The sequence below is a fragment of the Drosophila yakuba genome, chromosome 3R (assembly GCF_016746365.2).
Source record: "Drosophila yakuba strain Tai18E2 chromosome 3R, Prin_Dyak_Tai18E2_2.1, whole genome shotgun sequence".
NCBI lineage: Eukaryota > Metazoa > Arthropoda > Insecta > Diptera > Drosophilidae > Drosophila > Drosophila yakuba.
In genome coordinates this window covers 26,632,456-26,650,880 of record NC_052530.2, presented here as the reverse complement: position 1 = coordinate 26,650,880, position 18,425 = coordinate 26,632,456, and the positions used below count along the sequence as shown (strand labels likewise).

Sequence of the window (18,425 nt, the reverse complement as noted above, 5' to 3'; positions counted from 1 at the left end):
GTAATGAGAATAGGGGAATCAAGCCGCTAAATCCCACACTTAAAAAAAACACAGCTGAGTGCTAAGTCATATTTATAAAATTAAACAAAGAAGTTGTGTTTTACATCTATTATTTTTTGTTTGAAAAGTATGGATATTACATAAAGATAAAAATAATGGCACATACCTAATTTTTCTCAGTGCACGCTCACACGCATATGCAAAACACTAAGCTTGTCATTTGGCTGTAAACCCTCCGCGTCCATTCGTTGCCAAAAAAAAAAGAAAACAGTGCAAATGTCCAACAGACGAGCATATGTACATACATATGTACACCCCCTACATATATGTATGTACAGATGTGCGAATTGGATGAAATGGAGGATTGGTTGGCTGCCGTGGCGTCGTGTTCATCCTGAACTCATGGGTGTCATTTCTCAGGACCCTCGCGGTCTGCAGGATAACAGCAGCGTAACAGAAGACGCTCCACTGGGGACCAGGAGCAGCAAACTAGAGGCTGCCAGACTGCCAGACTGCCAGACTGCCTCACTTGCGGCGCTGAAGTGAAGGGACAAAGTCGCCGAGGCTGGTGTGGCAATACTTTTGGCAGCCAATTGTGCGGGCTGAGCAAGATGAATGAGGAATATGAGTGCTGCTTGCACAGTGGGCACATTTGCAGAGTGTTCAAAGCGGTAACAGTTTCATAATCAGCTTAAATATGATTCCAGTGGCACTTCCTACGAGGTATATAATCATGTTGCCCAAAATTCATTTCTTTATAGATCCTGCAGTCAAAAATAATATTTTATTAATTATTTTATTTTATTATTATATTATTCATGTTTTTATGAATGGAAATGCTACCTAACAGGCTGTCTTTCATTAGTAACATGTATAAAAAATTACTCATACGCCACGTGGTCAGTCATATTAATATATTTGCCCTTTAAAGCGCCACTTCCTATGCACAAATATATAGAAATATATATATAGAAATTATACGTGCAATTAACTGATTATATGCGTAATATGGCCACTTAGTCCACTGTAACCGCCGAGGGCTATGCTATACCCTATACGCCGCCGCCCGCAACCCAAGTGAGTGCGCACCCACTCTCCGGCGAACTCGCTCTCCGTCTACGGCGGAGTGGCTCCGGATATTTCGGCAACAGAAGCCTGGCTGCGGTAGCCGGAGATTTTCCGAGCGAGGGAAAACCGAATGCCGAAGCGTCGCTGCTGGCAAACATTTTCCATTTTCGCAGTCCTGTAATCAGTTGTGTATAGGACACTCGCGTGCGCGCGTCGAACGGTTTCTGGCTTCTATTGTGGGGAAAAGTGTGTGGAAAAGTGTGTGCCTGACGGCGAAACGGTAAACGGGGGAAAACGCTGCGCGGTTTTTGCTGCTATCGAGTTCTTCTTTTTGCTGGATTTTATATGGTAACGATTGTTGCTGCTGCTGTATCATTGAAAATCATTGTCACTTCAAATTTGATTTAATTGCCCAAACATCGCAAGTGTCAATGAAAAGCAATGCGAGAGTTAGACAAACAAGTTGAAGGAAATTTTCCAGCTACAGCTACAGCTGCTGCCTCGGCCAGCGTCGCAGTCGCTGTTCGAGATAAAGGATATGCCCGGATCTAAAAGATACAGTTTTTCCTCTTGTTTCTTTTTCCGCTGCTGCTGCTGCTGCCACTGCTGCTGCGGCTGCTGCTACATTCGCTGCTTGGCATTTTCCGCACAGCAACAACAATCGTTGAGACAGGACCTCAAGTTTAGCTAAAATGTAACATAACACCAAATAAGAAGCGAACAGAACACAAAAAAGTGAGCGCCAAATAATGCAAATAAATGAATAAGCCCAAATCATTAACAAATTAAAACGAGACTCGCACGGAAGGGCAGGAAAATATAAATATCGAAAGGAGTAAAGTCGAGTGTTTTCGAGGAGCTGTTTGCTGGCATGCTTTGAGGTTAATACCACCCACCACCTGCCACTCACCACCCAGCCACCCACTACCACCCATCAACCATCAGCCATCACCAACTCATTCCTCCTTCTACCCTCATCTCCGTTTTGGCCAATTTCTCCGTCTGCTTTCGCCGCTTTCTTCGTCACCGCCGCCGCCTCTGCTGCCGTCACCATCAAAAGGCATCGAAGGTAAATATATGTATATGTTGTATTTTAGCCGAGTGTGAGTATATAAGTCAATGGGCCAACAAACTAACCTACAAAGTAAACAAAAGCGTTACGCTACAAATGCAAATTTTTCGCACACATGCTCAAGAACTATAAACAACAACTCATTTAACTGACGCCATGCCCCCATAAAAAAAACCAAAAACAACGCAGCTTACGAGTAAGACTAGAAATGAAAAAAAAAAAAGAAACGAAAAAAACAAAAACAAACAGTGAAAAGGTGGAAATGGCACGGCAAATGAAACACAACAAAGCAAAACGCACGCTTCTAAAGCTATTTGTATAAAATTTTAATCGCATGCGATTTATTTGACTAGGCGCCAAACTCCCAGCTCATTTTCGCAGCAGCACCCACACACACACTCGCGCAGACTGGGTGAAAATTCACACACTCACCTTGGAAAATGCGAAAAAACAGTCTCAAATATTTTGTTTATTTTTCGCGAAATTATGAAGAATATTTATGGGCGCTATTTGAAGTTTGAGCTGTGCCAGGTTTTTTTCATTCAATAATTGAGGAAAGTAATGAAAATGTTTGAAAAACGCATCAAAGAGTATTTTAGTTATTTCGCATGTGAGATTATATTTAAAATTGGATGTGAGGCTTCGATTTACTATTGTTATAGTAATTATCATATTTATTTAAACAAATAAGAGTCTGCGTGTTGCAGGCGCACCTGGCAGCAATTGTTTACTGTTTACGGCACTGTGAAAAATATTTTAAATTGTTCATACATATTTTTATCTTTTGCCAGAAGTGTCGACAACTTGTTTATAATTTTCGAAAATATTGAAGCTTTACACATGTTATTTTTTAGCATTGCAGTCATATGTGTCTGAGAATCGTTGAGTTACTAGCAATGATAAAGGGTATATAAGATCGGTGATCTCGGAAACTAAAAAAGCTAGAGTGTTGAGTTCTAGATTCTAGTAACTCTTACGCAGCGAAAGTTGCTTGCAATTTCTATGGGAATATTATAGAATTAATTACCAGAAGTGTTACGCATTTTAAATTCTTTTTACTCCGCGCTTAAATGGTGTCATTAAAAATTCCCATTGTTCGGCCCAGTTTCCGTGTCACTTAATCCGCGACAACCACTTAAGGGGAAACAAACCAACAAAAGTTGTGTGCAACAATTGATAAGCAACAAAAGCACTATCGTGCTGCCTGGCAATAAACCATAAAATAAATGCCAATTCCATTTAGATGCACAAGCCGATTAAAAAGTCAACTTGTGCTGGCATAGTTTTCGAACTCATGCGACATTGATTCGTGATCGATTTGGGTTTTATTCAGGGTAATCTGATTTCACCAAGCCGAAAAGTAACTTCAAGTAGTGTAAATCTTATAATCCAATTAAAGCAATATAGAAGAATAATACAATATATTTATAATGATTTAAATATTACACATCCTTTTAAATGGCTATTTCTGACGAGTGTGACAAGACAGAATCCTTTGCGAAGCTAAATTCGCAGCCATCTATTTATATAATCCTTCGTGCTATTTGGCCAACTATTTTGAGTGCTTCTAGCCGAGAAAAGCTGCAGCTGCATCTGCATCCTCGCAACAAAAGGAACTTGGTCGTGGGAATCTGGATGAGAAAACACTTAACGCGAAACTAAGCGACAATTGTTGTTTTGTGTGGCATTTAAAAATAGAATCAAGGTGCGCTCTAGTTTCATTCATCCTCACACATACACATCCCCACTCACACACACACACACACACAGAGGCACAGGTAAAGAGCCTACATAAAAGTGGCTGCTGTTGTTTGGCAAGTGGTCGAATGAGGGGCAAAGGGGGCGGTCGCCGGGATGTATGCTACACGAAACTGCAAATAGAAAAGTTATAAATAAAATACACACGAGCCAACATTGAAAAAACGAACTTGGAAACTGTAAAAATAAAATCCAAAAATAATAAAAACTCGATGAGTGGTTACTATATAATGGCTGATCATTTAATTATTGAATGTGTATCGATGACAGTCAACAAAATAAATATTGCTAGCTGTTATATGGTAAATTTAACAATTTTGTGCACATCTGGACCCTATTACTTGCCAGTTAAAGGTCAAAACACCTTAACCTTGGCCAAAAGGAAAGACCAAGCAAAACGCAAAGACACGCAAAGTAATATCAAATGAGGAACGCAGCTGTGAGCTGCAAAGTGATTCAACGCTTTTCGGCTATAAAGTGCCTAATCACTTTGGGTGTTAGATGCGTGGGCCATTCAATGACACTGGTAATTACTGGCCAAATCGTGGGATATTGTCTTGGCCTAAGTGAGTAATGCGTAAAGGGCGTGACTAGTGCCAAACTGGCTGTTTTCGTTGAATAAATAAGGCTGGTCAAACGAGCTGACTTTCAGTTAAATAACTTCAGGAAAGGACACCCAAGTATCAGGTTGCTGAAACATGTGAGAATACAGTGCCTAATATATCTAAAGCATTTAATTTGCATTAAATATTATTCTATACCACTGGCATATATTCTTCGTTGAGTGACATAACCACGAACCGTTTAAATCGCTTTAAATATGTATATGTAAGCATTTTGTGCCAGCAAAGGCAACCGCAAGCCATTCCCAGCGTGAACATCAATTTGCCAGCATTTGGCGACCATTAATGGTCAACTTATCGTGGAAAAAATACTCCTTGTGCCATGGTTAAAGCCATAAAACATGTGTGCAGGCATCGCATGTGCCACATACACATATGTACATATGTATATGCAACAGCTAGGAAAAACCGAATCGTTTAGCTTTCAAACAGCAACAAACTTGAAATTTATATAGCCAACCGCCAGATGTGTCTATAAAACTTGCACATCCCCATTCATCCCATACGAACATCAATTTTGCGAAGGTTTTTCCATTTTTTTTCTTCTTTTGTTTCCCTCTTATATTTTTATCACCAGCTGATAAGAGCAAAGTTTGTCCGAAAGTTAGCGCCTGTAGCCGTAACACGCATACGCCATGTGTTACAAACAACTTTCGATGGAAAGAACGAACGAAAGAAAGAAACGAAATTACCCGCAATTTCAGCAAAGTTAAATGTCTTTGCTGCAGAGCATTTTGGTAACACTTTTTAATTGCCCCACTGGGGCATGGGCGGAAATCCACATTTACAAGCGAACATATGTTGGCAACATGCAATTAACTTGCCAAGTCCAAGCACTCTGGTGATGAGTGCAGCAACAATTGCGCGCAGCTCGACTATCACATACCCGCTTTTTTTTTTCTTATGAAAACAAAGCTATCACATACCCGGTAATTCTTTTCTTATGGAAACAAAGGTATCTACTGTTATGCTTTTTAATCTTAAACACCCTTTTAGACATAGGCATACTAGTTCACTGATAAACAAACTTTTGCATTCCTTTCAATAGCTAAATCATACCCTATTTTTTTGCAAGTGCCCAGTTATAAAAGTGGCAACATCTATGTTCAGCCACCAACGCGGACCACTTACTGGCATTAATTACTATGTCGGGCCTGCCAAGTCAGCAACGAGCCACGAAAAGATGAAGGACCAAATGGAAAAAAAGTATTGCATACTTTTCGGAATGTTCCCCCCAATTTGGGCAGTTTCCACGCTTTTCACTCTCCCACTGTTTTCTGACAAGTTGTATGAGTTGCGAGAGTTGAATGTTTCTTTTTATTGCCATTGCCATTGCTGTTGTTGCTGTTGTTACTTTTGTGGTCCATTGTTTTTGTTTTTGGCAACATTTCTATATTATTTGGTATGCTTATTGTTCTTGTAGATTTTCATGTCCATGGTGAAACAGCAAATGTTGAGCATGAGGGAAAAAGTTTGTTATGTAGTTGATTTTTCGCAGAACAACGTTAAGTTGAGAAAACAAATTCCCAGATATGTAATTGGTTTTTGAGTGGGGCGGGTAACTTAAAGTTTGGAATATTTGTAATGTTTTAAGAGTTCAAAGCTCATATAGAATACATATTTATAAGGAACAAATATCCTAAAAATTAATCACTATAATTTCGACTTTTATCTGACTAGTTAAGCAGAAATCACATAAGCAGACAATTTGCTCAGCAATTATGTTCTCTAAGCCAATTTAACTTGTTTCGATCGAATTTTACTTGTCCTTGGCGGAAATAAATTAAGTCAGCTCATAAATTAAATCAATCCTGGCAAGTTTTGTGGCTCATACACCCACGCAGCAATAAGTTCATGAACATATCTCGGCATATTTATAGCCAAAGCCCGCTAAGCTTTTGCCATTTTGGGCCAAGAAAAAGGGCACCGCCACAGACCAAAGACCAAATGATTGTCTGAAAGTTGGCGCATATCGCCGAACCGGAAGTTCCGGGGGCCATCAGGGTTGGCGGGTGGAAATATCCACGAATATCGGTGGCTCTCTATACAGATTTGTGTGTGTGCGCCGATGTAACGACTTATTGTTCAGAATTTCGCACAGTTGAATACCAAATAGTGAACTACTCCCCCAAAAAGCGAATAATTCCGGCGCAGAAACGCAAACCATTTGAAGTCGTTGCAACTATTTTGGCAGTTTCCTTGCAAGGCTTTTTGTTAGCCTGGCCAACAATGAAGTCAGTTTCTTGTTGGCCATTGCCAAAAATAACTGCATTTTCTGGACGAGGGAGTTAGTAAAACTTTCTACATGCCCGGAAGTGCAGCGTGAAAACTTTTTTATTGCTCGCCAGCCATTTTGCATAGAAGTCTCTCTCTGAATTTCTGCTTGCCATAGATTGCATTTTCAGTAAGTCCTAACGGCTGCCAAATTAATGAATACTGATTGCACCAGAGATTGCCAGTAACAAGCTTCCGCCATCACAATTTCCCCCATTCCCTTGGCACCTAAGCATGTGTGTATCTTGAGCTGATTGCCATCTAATGCTCGACTGAAGCCAAGTGGCCCTACCACTTGAAATGTATACAGTTCATGTTTAAGTTTATCATTCCAGCCGACTTTAAGTGCAGGAATTGCTCATCTGTGATTGCTACTCCATGTTGGATGAGATCACTTCAGCTGCAATTTTGCTGAAGATACGCTTGAAATGGTTCTTTCAGTTGTGATTTAAGAAGTTGAGGTCAAAAGTCCACAAACATTGTTGTAGCTATACAAATGTTGTTTTGCACAGGAGTTTTTGGAAGCAGTTCAACGGAAATTAACTTAATTTAAATGTTCAATTTGGCAGAGAATGGAATATGTAATATTTACACTAGAGACAAACAGCGCAGTTAATGCCTTTAAAAATACATTCAAATAGTTACTACCACTATCACTTATATCTGTTTAAAGCAAATTACACGGCGATTCCTATTTATATCCCAAATGGGAATGCTTTTACCCACAAGTTGAGGTACTCTTTATAATATATAGTATACCCCAAACGATATCCAGGTGCCGGCAATTACGTGTCGCGTGCCGGAAGTGCGATTAGAGCATCAGGAGCGACTAATAATGGCCCGGAGCTGGGCTCGCTCCTTTGTTGATTCAAGATAGCCGAAAATACATGGCCAAAATTGCTTTTCCCTCTTATGTTTAACTAAAAAATTATTGCAAACTGAGAGCAAAACACCATATGCTGCACGCTGCTTTTCGTGGCTCCTGGGAGTCGTTTGTTATTGCCGCCTTGAGCATTCAGCTGGCCCGGCTTATCTGGGATGATGTTGTGGTTGCCAGCTGGAAAATACCCTCTTAAATTATCGCACTTGTTTCCATTAACGACCGAAAACTAACTGCCAGGGGGGTGGGAATTTTCATCAACACTTTTAGCTTTTAGCTGATTTCCCCAAGCTGCCCCACCAGCGAATCTCAAAGTGAATGTCAAATGCTGGGGTTAAAACTAAGTTTATGCAGTGCAAAGCTAATAGAGCTCAAAAGCATCCTTGTTGCATCCTTGGTGTGAATAATGACTTCCTTTTGAGTAACTCATAACTCGCTGATAGGCCATTCGTATTTATGTTGGATCAGGGCCAACTTCGTATCTCTTGGCAATCGGCACAAATATAGTTTGGCACAATTACCAACTTTAATTATGCGTCATGCTGTCAGATTTGTAACCAAAAAAAAAGGCAATATAGATAAATTGATAGCTCCATTGAATAGCCACATTCTTTGGTGGCTTTCATTCATTACGTCATCAATTATACACTTAAAGTGAAATCAGAAATCAGCACTCAACCATTTTGATCTAACGCCATTTTCTGACACCATTTGTCAGCGTGCTCATGTGAAAACAGTTTAGTAATAAATAAATAATTAGCAAAAGCCATACAGACATCGGCTGGCAAACCCATAACTTGGGTGTCTTGTTCAGTGCAATCAGGTTGAATAATTAGCGCTGTCTGGGCCGTTTGCAAAACAATTAGGCCATTAACTGCAATGCCCAGAAGGCACACGTCAGCATCAAACTGCCCACAATTGATCAGCCAATAATTGGGAAAACGTAATGGTAATGCAAATGCATTTTGGGTCGAATATACCCGAGTATTTCTCACGGGAACGGGAATGGGAATGGGAATGGGAACGGGCATCGTTCTTCATTATTTTCCCATTCAACATAGTGGCCTGATTTGGCTTTCGACCTGGCCCAAAAGCCGGATTGCAAAGTGTTGAAAGCCCTTCATCAGCTGTCGTCATCGCTTGCCTTGGTGAAAAGCCACAAAAAAAAACAGAAGGTAGTAAAAAATTGCATATAATTGGCGTTGATTTATTGTCTTTTGTAGGCGCAACGAGATTTGCCCACCAATCTTATGGTCGAGTGCCAGCCAAAGCTTAGGCAAAAAATTCAATTGTTTTAGACTGCAGCACGGCAATTGGCCAAAAAAAGAAAAGAATGATATACACACACAGATATGCCGTGAATATATCCGCAATTTAATAATGCTCTCGAATTTCTAGTGGCTCGGTGGTTTTTGTGGTTGCGTGCTGGATCGGTGAGGTCCTGGAGTTTGTATTTAGATACTGCCGGATTCGTATCGCTGCCTTTCGAGCTTGGCACTCCTCTCATCGTGCCATGCTGTCTGGGTTGTCCGTGAAAGTGGCATGAAACCAGCAGGAAATGACAATGGAACCTGCTCGGAGACATGAAAGCCGCACAGTGTCATTACCATTTACAAGTAGAGCTCAAAATATAAAAAGTAGCAATTAAAAAAAGCACAGAAGTATGGTAGATTCAAGTTGTTATGGCTTAAATGTGGCTGTGAGAAACGCCAGGAAAATAAATTTATCTGGTTTAGATGATATCAATTAATAGTGATTTGTGTTATGGTATATGAACTTGAACTAATAATTTATGGGATTTTCCATTGCAAGTTGCATTTAAACGCTGTGCTTTCTTGTTCAATTGAATATTCGTTTTATTTGCGCACTGCAAATCATTAGAAGCATCTCGGCAGCTGCCAAATTTTTTTTATTATACAAACAGCCCCATGGAAAGCAAATTCAAATATTATGTTGTATAAATACATAAACCACTGTTGACAATTTCAGTTTCGCAGAGTGGGAGGCCTGGCGTGCGTTCTTGTTTAGTTTTAGTTTTAGCTTTCTTTTCCATCATTCGAGTGGCATTGCATGACTGCATGCAAGCTGCTTCTAGTTTTGGTTCTGGCCAAGCCTTGTCCTTGCCTCGAAAGCTGCTGCTGTTGTCGTTGCCATTTATAAGTTTAAGTCCTGACATGCCACACAAAGCCACGGGACCAGGACCCGCAAAGCCCCCCCCCCCCAAAAGTCCCTCGCAATCCCACCGTATCTTGGCAGCAACAAGAACAACACAATTAGACAAATGAATAAACATGCAGTTCTTGGCAGGCAAAAATTTGCATATCCCTTTCCATTCGCTGTTGAGTGCAATTCAGTGTCTGGTGGCCTCTGTGTATGCGAAATTGTTTCGTTTGCAATTGGCAATTGGAATATTGGCTAATAAGGATTTTCACGTTATTACGTTTACACTATGACCTGGTTTAATATTTAATTAGCTTTGCCCTGGCAATGAATGGCTTCGACTCGACTCGACCCGCTCGGTTGGCCGTCTGTTCGAGGGTGTTCGTGCGCTCTTTGCCGGAAGCACATGTCGTATACGTGATATTTGACAAACATTTTACATGCACACACGCACACAGCCACACATACACACATACACCCACAAACGCACACAGGCCTTACCAAAACTGCATTTAAAATCCACATGTGCGGGTGTATGCGGTGTGTTAAAAGGAATGTGGCACTCAGAAAAAATTACGCTGGTGTGAATATTTATTTTAAACTGTATATATTAAGCAATTACTGAGTTTCCTTTAAACCAATGCCAATTACGGTCTTGGTTGAGGCGTTTAAAAAACCTTTAAGCGGTCTAGTGAGGGCATATGATTTCGTTAAGTGCACGTGAGGAAATCCTGACCACACTAAAGGCGTGACTCCAACATGGTTTCAAATGTTGTAAAATGCAGGCAATTGCATGCTACACCCTACCCTCATTTATTTCACATTTTCCCAGACTTTTCCCCTCCACTTTTCCCACCGACGGGGCCACAGAGATTTGCGCAAAATAGAGTCATGAAATTAGTTGGCTGCAGCTAAGTATGACATTGTATTCGGTTTTATGGCTCTCTTCGCATTTAATGCTATTTATGCTAATGGCAGGCCACATTTAGCAGTTGCTCTTGGCTTAAAGAGCTCACTCAGCGCATTTTCATGGCTCCGCTGGGTGTGCGATGAAAGTTATTGATTCCACTCTGACGTTGGCTGCATAAATATTTAAGACTTACTTTGGCGATTTATAAATTATTAATGTATTCAACAAGAAAGTTCGGTGGAGTCTGAAAGCCCTAAAGCTACTGGGAAATTAAGTTTTGCATTGCAAGTTTTGCCCAAGCTGATTTAGCGTATTCTGATTTTGGCAACTGACTTTGGTTGGTTGCGAATGGTTGTTGTATGACACAAATATAATGATGTAAATATTGTGGTTAGCTTTATACATTTCTAACTTTATTTATTTGAAAAACAGTAGGTGGCAGCGTATCACTTTGCATTTAGATGAAAGTTTAAATAATATATGATGAGTGGGTGAAAAGCATCATTGAGAAGCAATAGAAAATGCTGAGTTGCGAGGTACTTGGAGCTGTGAAAGAATATAAATACTTTTGCTTGGATTAAAACTGTCAAAGCTATTTCCTTTCGCAGTGACCCCGTTTTTTGGGCAAGCTGCCGCTTAATCAATTCCAACTGAAAAATAACCGTGACGTCGGAAATGGAAATCCCCTTCCCCCACCGCTTTTCCGCCCTAAGCTAACAAGAGTCCTTTCCCTGGCTGTGTGTGTGTGTGTGTGTGTGTGTTATGTGAGTGTGGGCGCAAATAGAATGGAATGGAAATGCAAAATGGAAATAGAGTGGAAATAGTCCGCAGCACACACTTTTTGACTTTTCGCTGATAAATATTGAAGTGCTGTTGAAATTTGTCAGAGAGAAAACGGAAAAAGTTCGCCGAAGATTTGATTTAAGCTGATGCAGTCGAGTCATTGCGAGAAAATTCAATTTGTGAATTTATGGGATTGGATTTACGAATTGATTTTATTATGATGAATGAGCAATAAACGTAATCGAATAGTCAAATGTGAATTAGACAAGAAATGTGTTCAACTAAGTTACGTATGTAAAAGCTTTTAAAGAACATTAGTGCACATACAAATCTCTGGTTTTGAAGACCGTACCCTTTGTCTCTCTCCATTCAGCTATTATCTATAATCGAATAAAGTTTATTTACTTTCTTGTGCCCTCTGATTACACTCAATAACAACCCAAGCTGATTTGCATAGTGCTAATGCGTTTATGCGTTCGAAGCGAATCAATCCGACAGTGGGAATGACTTCGCATTCCATTTATTTGCATGTTAAGTGCTCATTAATTTCATCTGGGCAACAACCTTGCCCCGCCCCCAAAAATAACCAACCCCACCGCCCATTTTGTGGTGGAGAAACGAAGGTGCTGCAAGTGCACCAAAGTGCGCGCATAACTCGATTCGCCTTTGATTTATGGTACGCAATAATAATCTTCATTTGCATGTTGCCTCAGGCGGTGCGAGTCAACAGGGCGTATACTCGATGCCATTATATGCAGGTGTAGCTGCGGCTACGAGTTGCACTTCCGGCAGCTGCAAGTGTCCTTGCCCTGACTTTCAGCTCTGCTTTATGTGGCAGAAAAAAATATTTCTAAGTTGTGGGTATATTTTAAAAGTCGCAAGGCAGCAAAATGCTAAGCACTTCTCTAGTTTTCAAATTTTTCACATAATATATTCGCAGTGTATCAATCTCACCTGCTCTCTAATTTCCCTTTCGTTATAGCAATGGTAGCCTCATTAGCGACTTAGCAGAATGGCGCCAAGGAAACCGTAACCAAAAACCAGCGAAACCGAAAAAAAAGGATACGCCGAAAGGGATTAAAAGCAGCAGCCGCTGAAAAGGTTGAGCACCCATAAAAAAAAAAAAAGCACAAAGAAATTGAATACTCCCAGCGAATTTCGGGGCATAATGAGAACGCGGTCGCGTCCCTAAGAAGCGAGCACCTCCAATGCAAATTGATATTAAGCCACCAATCATAATCAGCAGCGATATTAATTAAACAGCGCGACCAGTCAACAATAATCAAGCAACCGACATGGCCTCACCACCGGAGAGCCCCATCGAGGAGGTGGTCTACGAGTTGGAACACACACGAGTGCCTAAGCCCATTCCCGTTGCCCTCGAGGATCTGTGCCGGCAGACCAAGTTCACCAAGCAGGAAATCCGCGTCATGTACAGAGGATTTAAAACGGTAGGAAAGCTTTATCTTTAAAGCTTCACCTTAAGTTATATTAAAATTGAGTTTAGAACGGCAGCGAAACTCTATTCTTATTGCTTCATTCCAACAAACCAAATAATAAAGTTCAAGAAGAATCAATGACCAGCTGTACCAGCGGTATACAAACGAGCGCCACTTAAATGTCTGTCATTTTAATGCACACGCGTTTTGAATTTCATTGCAAATGAATTCGCTCCTTTCAAGCGATTGTGTGTCCAAGCACTTTTACACCAAAGTGTGCGGAAAAAGGCCAACTCAGCGCAAAAGTTTCAATATGTGGGTCAACAAGAGATGAGCTACCGGGGGTCAAGTGAATGAATAGTCTGAGCCAGAGAGTTCGCCTTATTGACAGTTTGCCCCATTGATAGTTTGTCTTTGTGTTATTTTGCTCGCTGGCAGTTTACCTTATTGATGATTTGCCGTTTTGCTCGTTGGCTGGTGACTTGTACTTTTGATTTCGTTACGAAATAAATAAAGTTATAAACTTTTTAATTAACAAAGTGATATGTACAAAAGTAGAGCAGAACTTGCTTCATTTGACTACTTACTGCATTACTTAGGCATTCATGTGCTTTAAATTAAATGATCTCAGGAGTTTTGGTAGATTTCTTGCGGTCTAGTCTTTTTGCCCTTTTGGAACATTTGCCTTTTTTCGTTATTAACCGAGCAAACACTTTCATGGCGATTTCATTTTTTTCGCAGGAATGCCCCGAGGGCGTGGTACACGAGGATTGTTTTAAGGATATCTACGCCAAATTCTTTCCACATGGCAGTAAGTATTTCTGTATTTGTGTGTGGATAAATGTCCCCCCATTTGGGGTGTGTCTCTGTGTGTGTGTGCGGGTGCTGTCGCTAAGGTCCTTTGCTTTTCCTTTTTATAGTAGCGCGTCATAAAGCGCCATTTAAGCGAGCATTTCGTCCTTGCAGCAGCTGCGCTAAAAATGCCAAAATACCACCAAATAACCAGAAACACAACAAGAAAAATCACCCTGACACGCCTACTTTTGCTCTTCTGTTCTATTTATACAGATTCGAGTTTATACGCTCATTATGTGTTCAAAGCGTTCGATGTTAATTGCAATGGCGCCATTAGTTTTCGGGTAATTATTTCTCATTATATTAACAATCTACGCAATAATTCGCAACCTTATACTTAACCATACGTTTCAATGTTGCTCAGGATTTACTGGTCACCTTGTCGACCTTGCTGAGAGGTTCGGTATATGAGCGTCTGCGTTGGACCTTCAAGTTGTACGACTTGAACGGCGACGGAAGGATCAGTCGCGGTGAACTGAGTGAAATTATTTTGGCCATTCACGAGCTTATGGGTCGGAGACCACATCAACCTGAGGACGATCGCAAGGCGAGGGATCAGGTAAGCAAACAATGTATATATGTATCTAGAATAGCAAGGTTCTAGTTTTGTGAAGCCACAAGTACAAGTCTCGTCCTTGATACTCCGCTCATGTAGCATTGAACAATCGATGTGCTTGGCTTTAATCAACTTGTTCAAGGTACAAAAGCAAATCTCTGCTTATCCGCAATGAGCATTGTGTTCTAGGCCATTCTGTTGAAATGTCTATCTGCATATGCATCGCACTTCCTCTGGCGCAGATTTGTATGCTTCATTCTTTATGCAAAAGCCACACTTCATGAAACGTGCAGCATCCGCTGATGTTAGTGGGGCGAGCGGGCGCACAGTGCGTATGAGTAATTATGATTGGGAGCACACACAGAAATGTGCGCATACATGCGGAATGCATAAGTCGGGAATCGAAATTGCAACGACAGTTGGTGAGAAGCGAGCGAAGGGAAAACGGATGCTTTCGTGTGCGGAAACAGCAGCGGATATTTTACTTAATGATGAAGGTTTCACTTTTTCCCGCGGATAATACTTACGCGAAAATGCCAATCAAAAGTCGCTGAAATTGAAATGAGCGATTAAATGGAAAATTGCTTTGTGCCAGTCAACGAAATTTATAAGTAATAAACGGAAACGAGAGTAACTTAATTTAATTGATAAGTTATAGGGATACTTTCGGAGTCTTTACCAAAATTGATGTATGGTCGTTATATTTAAAGAGTAACTCTCATGATGTTTTACCTCTTATTATTCAGGTGGATCGTGTGTTCCGCAAACTGGACTTGAACCAGGATGGCATTATAACGATAGAGGAGTTTTTGGAGGCCTGTTTGAAGGACGACTTGGTAACTCGATCGCTACAAATGTTCGACAACGACCTTTGATGACAAGAGGGGGAGCTTGAGCCGGGACTACGCAATTCCAGGACTATAATATCTCTTATAGATCTATAAGTGCAACAAACAACTCTAAGAAATTGACAACCCCAAAAAAAAATTACAAAAAATAAAACAAAAAAAAAATGGGGGAAAACCCCAAGCAAGCATGAAAAACACCAGTGAAATTGATGGAAAACGAGGAAATGAAACATATTAGTAATTAAAATTAGTTTAGGCAAATATCGAAGGAAGAAATCTTTAAACTTTATGAGTGTGTTATTATATAACTAACGAAGAGGTCGACTAAGATTGATTATAAAGAATATGTAATTTTTTGAGCATATTATGAATTTAATCCTGCCGTGAAAAGCGAATTGGTCTTATATATGTATTTACTATATATAAATATTTGCATGTATGATATATGTGTAAATGAAATTGATTTCGACAACAGAACTAAACTAAACCACCAAACCAAATGTTTGATTCAGGAATGGAATTGGTAAACCGACAACAAGAGAAACCGAGCTCTCAACACGATTTACTTTACTATAATTACGCATAACAAATAATAGAATACTAAAGTATAAATTTACACTTAGCCTAACAAAAAAAAAAAACAAACAAATGGATTTCCTTAGTTCACCTTTATAGACATTTTTCAGATTTTATTGTTTCGAGCGAGCCAAATTAAAGATCTAAACAGTTTAAGCTATTTGCTTCACTGGCAATTAGGAAGAAAAACGCGAATCGCAGGATAAATGAAATTAATTCAGATTGTGGGAAATTCTATTAGCCCCATTTTAATTTCCATATGTTTGAATTTGTGCGTTATTGTTTCACATCAACTAATTGAATTTACAATTTGTCTCAATAAAGCTATCTCCCAGCCATATTGGTTTAAAGCGGCAATAAAAAAAATAGATACTACATAAACAGATGAATGAATAATGCCTGGGTTTTGTGTGCCCGACCAACCACCGATATATAAATAGCACTTGACAATTACGCTTGATTTAATATTTATGCAAGGTCGTGTTGATTTTTTAATGATAAATGCAATTCTCAACACGACTCTTCAATTAAATTACATTTTTATTAAATTACACTTGCCATAACAAATTTACACACAAGCACGCGACGCTTTGCCCGGTTTTTTTCGTAAAGACCACCATATTTTTTACACCCATTTCATCATTCCCCAAAAAAAAAAACTTCAGAGGAATTATCTTCTGGAATGGAGAAAACTTGTGCAGCGAAATGAAAATGTAACATAATAATGAAACGAGACCGTTTTTATAAAAACATTGAGTGCTTAATTGTGCATGAACAAGACAAGACAATCAATGTGGTTTGATATTTCCTAATTCCGCTTTTAGTTGTACACATTGTTCTTCCATTGTTGCTTCGAACAAAAACATGTTTCTGTATAAAAGCCTTAAGCGAAGGACACTAGGAAATGAAATTGAAATCAGGAATCAGTGGTTTAATGACGTCAGAACCTTTTCATTTAAATACTCAAACTTAGCAGGTGTCGTTTCAAAATGTGTTAACTGTGTTTTAGACGAGAAATATCTAAATGTTGGTCTTTGAAAACTATGCCAACCGTAATTATTACACGTAGGGGCTTTATAAAGATTCAACCATAATTTAATTTAGGTTGAATCGGAGCTTCAGCAGGCCTACGACTTTGTTAAGCATAAAGATATTTTTAAATTTTAAGCATACCTACTAGGCGAGGATTCTTCCACCATTTTTCAGACAGGGTTCAAATATAAAAAAAGAAGAAACGTAACGATCAGTTAAAAATACTCCCATCAAAACGGCAAAGCCATTTAAAGCGATTCCATCATCAAATAATCTTAGCATTAGTAAATGTGTTGAACAAGGACATTCTGTTGAATATAAAAGTATTCTTGTCTAAACAAATACCTATGCGACCTACTCGTTAAACCACCCACAATTTCTAACTCTTAAGAAAACGATCTATGCAATATGAACGTACACTGTCCAAAACCAAAAAACAAAAAACCAAAACCAAATGGCAACTAATTGATATTAATCTATCATTCGAATTGAGGAAAGCTATGTGTCTAACTAGTCAACATAATAAATAATGAAATTGAAACGCTTATACTAATGTTAAACACTTAAATATTAAACTAAAGATTATTTATTTAACCAGTCGAATGGGAAGATAATGTTTAGAAATCGGTTTTAGCTGCTAAATGTCCGGAAAGATTACTATCTAGATTATCCATTACGCTATGTCGAAATCGACCTTTAATTTGTACTAGCTAGCTGGAATCAGTTTCCGATACGACAACATAATAGGTGTAACTAAAGTGGTGTAACTTATTTTTAAAACAACGTTTAATTCGTATTTCGTTAAAACTAAATTTAATCCAAATGTACCTATAGTAAATGTAAATTACGATAATAATTTTTCAGCCATGGAATCTAAAACCTTTTGTTAACTAAATAAATGGTTTGCGCTATCCCAATAATAATAATAAATACAAGAAAATTAACAAAGAAAACGTGGTTAGTGATTTGGATTGTTTATAAGTAAATTATAGTAAGCTCTCTAAGCGATTACTCATATAATACACCTTCAATAATTAATCTATAAAGCGACTACAAAACCATTTGCGTAAAATTCATTATTTCATTTGACTAAAGATGCTGATATTAACCGTAAACATTCATTATTCTTAAAGTAAAGCTATTTGTTGTAAACTTTTCAAATTACCATTAATGGATAGCTTTTCTTAAAAGAACCTAAAAATGTGTTTATACCTAAATCCACTAAAATGTACCTAAAGTTAAGTATTGTCTACTTAAAAATACATAATGGAATTTAATTTTAGTAAATCACATTATTGCTTAAGTTCTCGAACATTTGATTTAAAACTCTGTTGTACCTAAGTTTTAGTCTATTAACGAGACATAAAATAAAATACAAACAACAATAAGTTTTTATGCCACTTAAAACGAAAACCAACCAACAATTAAGAAAATAAACTTAAAAACAAGCCCAACAACAAATTGGGTAATGAGTAAAAGAGATAAACCATTTTAATAAAAATAACACTTTAATTATGTACTCTGTGTTTTTATTACCGTGTTTTTAATTACTACTGATTTAGACACGGAAGACGAAACGCTTCTTTCTATC

At 38.9% G+C, this 18,425-nt stretch overlaps 1 protein-coding gene across 2 annotated transcripts; it reads left to right on the top strand.

The window, feature by feature from the left end:
• The first annotated feature begins 1,238 nt into the window (after positions 1–1,238).
• LOC6538457 (Kv channel-interacting protein 1) lies at positions 1,239–18,353 on the top strand. Of its 2 annotated transcripts, none has more exons than XM_039375393.1 (7): positions 1,239–1,348; positions 1,721–2,137; positions 12,511–12,979; positions 13,709–13,778; positions 14,036–14,106; positions 14,187–14,381; positions 15,125–18,353. In XM_039375393.1, exons 3-7 carry the CDS (start codon positions 12,824–12,826, stop codon positions 15,251–15,253), a joined length of 621 nt encoding a protein of 206 aa, XP_039231327.1. In that variant the 5' UTR covers positions 1,239–1,348; positions 1,721–2,137; positions 12,511–12,823; the 3' UTR covers positions 15,254–18,353. The 2 variants fall into 2 exon arrangements, with proteins under 2 accessions (XP_039231327.1, XP_002098981.1); XM_002098945.3 differs by having other exon boundaries at positions 1,244–1,416.
• The last annotated feature ends 72 nt before the right edge of the window (positions 18,354–18,425 follow it).